The sequence below is a fragment of the Erinaceus europaeus genome, chromosome 9 (assembly GCF_950295315.1).
Source record: "Erinaceus europaeus chromosome 9, mEriEur2.1, whole genome shotgun sequence".
Lineage (NCBI taxonomy): Eukaryota > Metazoa > Chordata > Mammalia > Eulipotyphla > Erinaceidae > Erinaceus > Erinaceus europaeus.
Genome location: NC_080170.1, coordinates 125839382 through 125843774, shown reverse-complemented (window position 1 = coordinate 125843774; position 4393 = coordinate 125839382). Strand labels below are relative to the sequence as shown.

Sequence of the window (4393 nt, the reverse complement as noted above, 5' to 3'; positions counted from 1 at the left end):
GCACAAGGACCAGCGTAAGGATCAGGGTTCGAGCCCCCGGCTCCCCACCTGCAGGGGAGTCGCTTCACAGGCGGTGAAGCAGGTCTGCAGGTGTCTGTCTTTCTCTCCCCCTCTGTCTTCCCCTCCTCTCTCCATTTCTCTCTGTCCTATCCAACAATGGCAGCAATAACAACAACAGCAATAATAATAACAATAAACAATAAGTGCAATAAAAGGGTAAAAAGAGCCTCCAGGAGCAGTGGACTCGTAGTGCAGGCACCGAGCCCCAGCGACAACCCCAGAAGCAAAACAAAACAAAACAAAAATTAAAGAAGAAAGAAAAAAATATATTTTTTTAGTGAGAGAAGTTCAAACCCCAGAGCCCTGCTGAGCTTTGGCTGCCAGGGGTGCTGGGGATGGAGCCAGCAGTTTGGGGCCAGCAGACAGCTCCCTGTCAGGGTGCACACCTGGCCTTGCCCGGAGTCTGAGCCCCAGGACCACCTGGGAGCCCCCTGGTGCCGGGAACTCCATAGGTGAGCAGTGCTCCCTGTCTCCCTGTCTCTCCCTGTCTCTCCCTGTCTCTCCCTGTCTCTCCCTGTCTCTCCCTGTCTCTCCTGTCTCCCTGTCTCCCTGTCTCTCCCTGTCTCTCCCTGTCTCTCCCTGTCTCCCTGTCTCTCCCTGTCTCTCCCTGTCTCCCTGTCTCTCTGTCCCCCTGTCTCCCTGTCTCTCCCTGTCTCTCCCTGTCTCCCCCTGTCTCTCCCTGTCTCCCCCTGTCTCTCCCTGTCTCCCTGTCTCCCCGTCTCTCCCTGTCTCTCTGTCTCTCTCTGTCTCCCTGTCTCTCCCTGTCTCTCCCTGTCTCCCTGTCTCTCCCTGTCTCCCCCTGTCTCTCCCTGTATCCCTGTCTCCCCCTGTCTCTCCCTGTCTCTCCCTGTCTCCCTGTCTCCCTGTCTCTCCCTGTCTCCCCCTGTCTCTCCCTGTCTCCCTGTCTCCCCCTGTCTCCCCCTGTCTCCCCATCTCCCCCTGCCTCCCTGTCGGGTGGTGTCCTTGTCCCCTGGGTGTCACCCCCGGGGCTGCCCCATGACCTTCTCCGCCCTCCCCCACCACCACCCCTCACAGCCCAGGAGCCAGAACCAGACCCTGTCTTCTGGGTATCAGGGTGGCACCCAGGATCACACACTGGCACCAAGCAGGAGCGGACGGGCGTGCAGACCCTCCCCCGTGTCCCCCCCCAAGGACACACGGACACTGGACAGTTTGCTTGTGTCCCTGGCTTTATTAGCTGCCACCGGCTGTGCTCTTGGGGCACGAGGCCCCCGGAAGGGGAAGATAGGGGGTGTGGGGAGGAGGGCCAGAGGGGAGCGGCCCCCAGGCCCAGGGTCCAGGTGGGGCCCTCCCCCGGCTCTGGGGAGCAGTGCAGGGGCGTCCCCAAGGTGGAGAGAGAGATGCCCTGTCACGCCCGCACCCCTGGCCCCAGCAGGGGCCTCTAGGTCACCCCCGGGCAGGCTCCCCTGGGTGGAGGGGGAGGAGGAGGGAGATGAGGAGGAGGGGGACGGGCAGCCAGGCAGAGGGCGGGCGGCCTAGGAGGAGGGCGCCGAGCTGGGCTTCTCCTCGCGGGATACGGGGATGGCCCGCTCGCTGGGCCCCGCGTCCAAGCCCGAGGCCACCTTGGGCCCCGAGAAGGTCAACATGCCGTCGGCGGACAGCGAGCAGGACAGTGCCGCCTGGTCCACGCTGGGCGGCAGGCGGTAGCGGCGGTGGAACTCCCGTGAGATGTAGCCGTGGTCGTCCTGGGGGAGACTCAGGGGAGACTCAGGGGAGCGCCTCCCGCACCCCCCATCCAGGTGGGGCTCCCCCATCCTCCCTGCGCAGCCTGGCCGCTAACTTCACTGGGGTTCCTGGGTGGCCTGCACTTTGGGGGGCTCAGTTTACCCCCAGGCATTTGGACTTGGGGTCTGCAACCAGCCGAGGGAGGCTCCCCGGGGTCCCGCCTGTCCAGACTGTCTCCATACCGCCCCTGAGGCCAGCAGCCCCTCTCTGGTCTGAGCTGGGGCTCCGGCCCTCCTGCCAGCTGCCCGGGGAGCCGAGAGGGGCTGGCACAGGAGAGGGCAGGTGTGGGGTCCCCGCGCCGAGCCCCACGGAGCCCGCACCCACGCACCGACCTGCCTCTCACTGTGCTTGCCGTGAATCTCCACGAAGTCTTCCAGCACCTTGACCGTGAGGTCCTCGGGGGAGAAGTGCTTCACGTCCAGGAAGATGACAAACTTGTCCCGGTCAGACCGCACCTGGAAGCCAGGTGCCCGTGGGTCCTGGGGCCAAGCTGCGGCGGGAACCCCGGCCCCCACCCCGCCTCTGCAGTGTCCAGAGCCCCAGGTGACAGTGACGGCTGGCCTCGGTCTGCTGTGAGGGTGGTGGGTAGGCCTGGTGGGGGTCCCTGGGTACGGGGGCGCCTGGCCGTGGGGGGGGGGGGCTATGGACTGGTGGGCCGGGTGGTGACGGCTCTGAGAAGAACGGACTGTCCACTACGGGGGCTGCTGGGGGCAGGCGTGACAGGGCGGGTGACATGTGGGGGGCTTGCTCTAGGAGGACTGCCTGCTGGGGAACTAGTTTCAGGTGGGTGGCTGCTTGGGGACTGGCTGGAGGCCTCTGTCTTGCTGGGAGTCGGCCAACTAGCTGCTTGTGGGGGGGGGGGTTAAGGGCTGGTGAGCAGGTTAGTGGTTGGGTGACTGGTTAGGAGTTAGGTAGTTTAGGGTTGGCTTGCTGGTTAGAGGTTGGCTAGTTGTTGGAGTTAGTTGACTAGGGATTGACTGGCTAGTTGGTGGCTGACTGTCTAGTTAGGGGCTTACTGATATTTAGGGGGTTGGTTATCTGGTTAAAGGATTGACTGTCTGGTTAAGGGCTGTCTGGCTTAGGGGTTATCTAGCTGGTTAGGGGCTGTCTGGCTGGTTAGGGATGTCTGGTTAAGTGATCACCCAGCTGGTTAGGGGCTGACTGGCTGTTTAGGGGCTTTCTGGTTAAGGGATTGACTGGCTGGGTAGGAGGCTGTCTGGCTGGTTAGAGGCTGCCTGGTTAGGGGGTGGCTGGCTGGTTAGGGGCTATCTGGTTAGGAGGTGGCTGGCTGGTTAGGGGCTATCTGGTTAAGGGTTGACTGGCTGGGTCGGGGCTGTCTGTTTAAGGGATCAACTAGCTGGTTAGGGGCTGGCTTGCTGGCTGCTTAGGCTCCGCTGGTTGCCTAGCTGCTTCCCGGGGTTAGGCCACCCCTGGCACCCCCTCTCCGTGGGCAGCCGTGGCCTGCCGGTCCTGCCCGTGAGCCCAGGTCCTCTCTGCAGCCTGCTCCCATGGACATCCCTCTAAGCACCAGGCCCCTGCAGCTCTCGCCAGCCCCTCCAGCGGGGACCCTGGGGCAGGGCGCAGGGGAGCCCCAGAGGAGCCGTCCGTGGTGGAGGGGCTGGGGGCCCATGCCCGCTGCACTTGCCTGAGCCGGGTTGTTCTTGGGCCCTGTAGCATGTGGCTGCTGCATTACAAGCCACATGTGAGCCATGAGCTGATGGAGGAAAAGACAGCGGTGGGCGGTTGCCCCTGGCCCGGGGGCCCCTGCGGGAGGCGGCCAGACACTTACCTCCGAGATGCCGGAGTCCAGGACGGTGCGGAAGAGCGACTGGCGGTAGTAGGGGCTGATGGTGGATGACAGGAAGGGCAGCAGGTCGTATTCAAACAGCCCCTCCCCGAAGAACTGGTCCAGCAGCCGGCTGGGGTAGAAGGGTCCCAGGGCGCGCTTGAACCAGGGGTGCTGGATGGTCATGTCCATGGCGGCGGTGGCGGCGGCGGCGGTGGGCAGGCGGGCACGGCCTCTGGGGGTTGAGCGCAGTGTGGAGCTGGGGCACCCGGCTGCCTTTATAGCCCCACAGAGTGGAGGCATCAGGGACATTTCTCTGGAATCCAAGCTGCTGCTGCTGCTGGGTCAGCAGGAAGGGGGGCTGGGCCGCCTGAGCCCGGGGCCTGGACTGGCCCGGAGCCGGGAGCTCGTGGGGTGCCCCCAAGAGCCTCTCTCAGCCCCCCAGCATCTCCCAGGGGCAGTGGAGCCCCCCCATGCCCGATTCTGGGTGGGGCTGCCTTCTGAATGTCAGTGTCCCTGCCTGGGGGGAAACTGAGGCCAGACCTCCCCTGACGGCTCTCTGTCGCTCCCCCATCCCGGATCACACGGGGCCCGAGTCTCCTTGCAAAGTCTAGAGGAAAGCAGAGCACAGTGGGAAGAAGGAGAAGGTGCCACTTGGGGTGTGGAGCGCCTGGGCGAGGGGCTGTGCGGCTCCTGGGCATCCTCCCTCCTGTCTTCTTCTGTTGGTGCCAAAGCCGGCTCCTGGAGCCACGGTTCCCAGCAGCACTGTCACCGGCAGGCCCTGGCGACCCAGCCCAGCGG

At 64.4% G+C, this 4393-nt stretch overlaps 1 protein-coding gene across 1 annotated transcript; it reads right to left on the bottom strand.

Moving 5' to 3' along the window:
- Nucleotides 1-1242: 1242 nt before the first annotated feature.
- On the bottom strand, nt 1243-4120 carry CRYAA (crystallin alpha A). The gene is made up of 3 exons (XM_007538200.3): nt 3596-4120; nt 2139-2261; nt 1243-1766 (listed from the first exon to the last, which is right to left on the bottom strand). The coding sequence occupies exons 1-3, from the start codon at nt 3902-3904 to the stop codon at nt 1557-1559; spliced, it is 642 nt and encodes a 213-aa protein (XP_007538262.2). The 5' UTR covers nt 3905-4120; the 3' UTR covers nt 1243-1556.
- Between the last annotated feature and the right edge of the window lie 273 nt (nt 4121-4393).

Excerpts from the sequence above, each read along its gene's own strand:
- CRYAA (XM_007538200.3), bottom strand. The coding sequence starts at position 3,904 with ATGTCCCTGATGCCTCCACTCTGTGGGGCTATAAAGGCAGCCGGGTGC. Across the intron at positions 2,262-3,595 it reads TGGACTCCGGCATCTCGGAG|GTGCGGTCTGACCGGGACAA; the intron begins GTAAGTGTCTGG and ends CCTGGCTTCCAG. Across the intron at positions 1,767-2,138 it reads GCAAGCACAGTGAGAGGCAG|GACGACCACGGCTACATCTC; the intron begins GTCGGTGCGTGG and ends AGTCTCCCCCAG.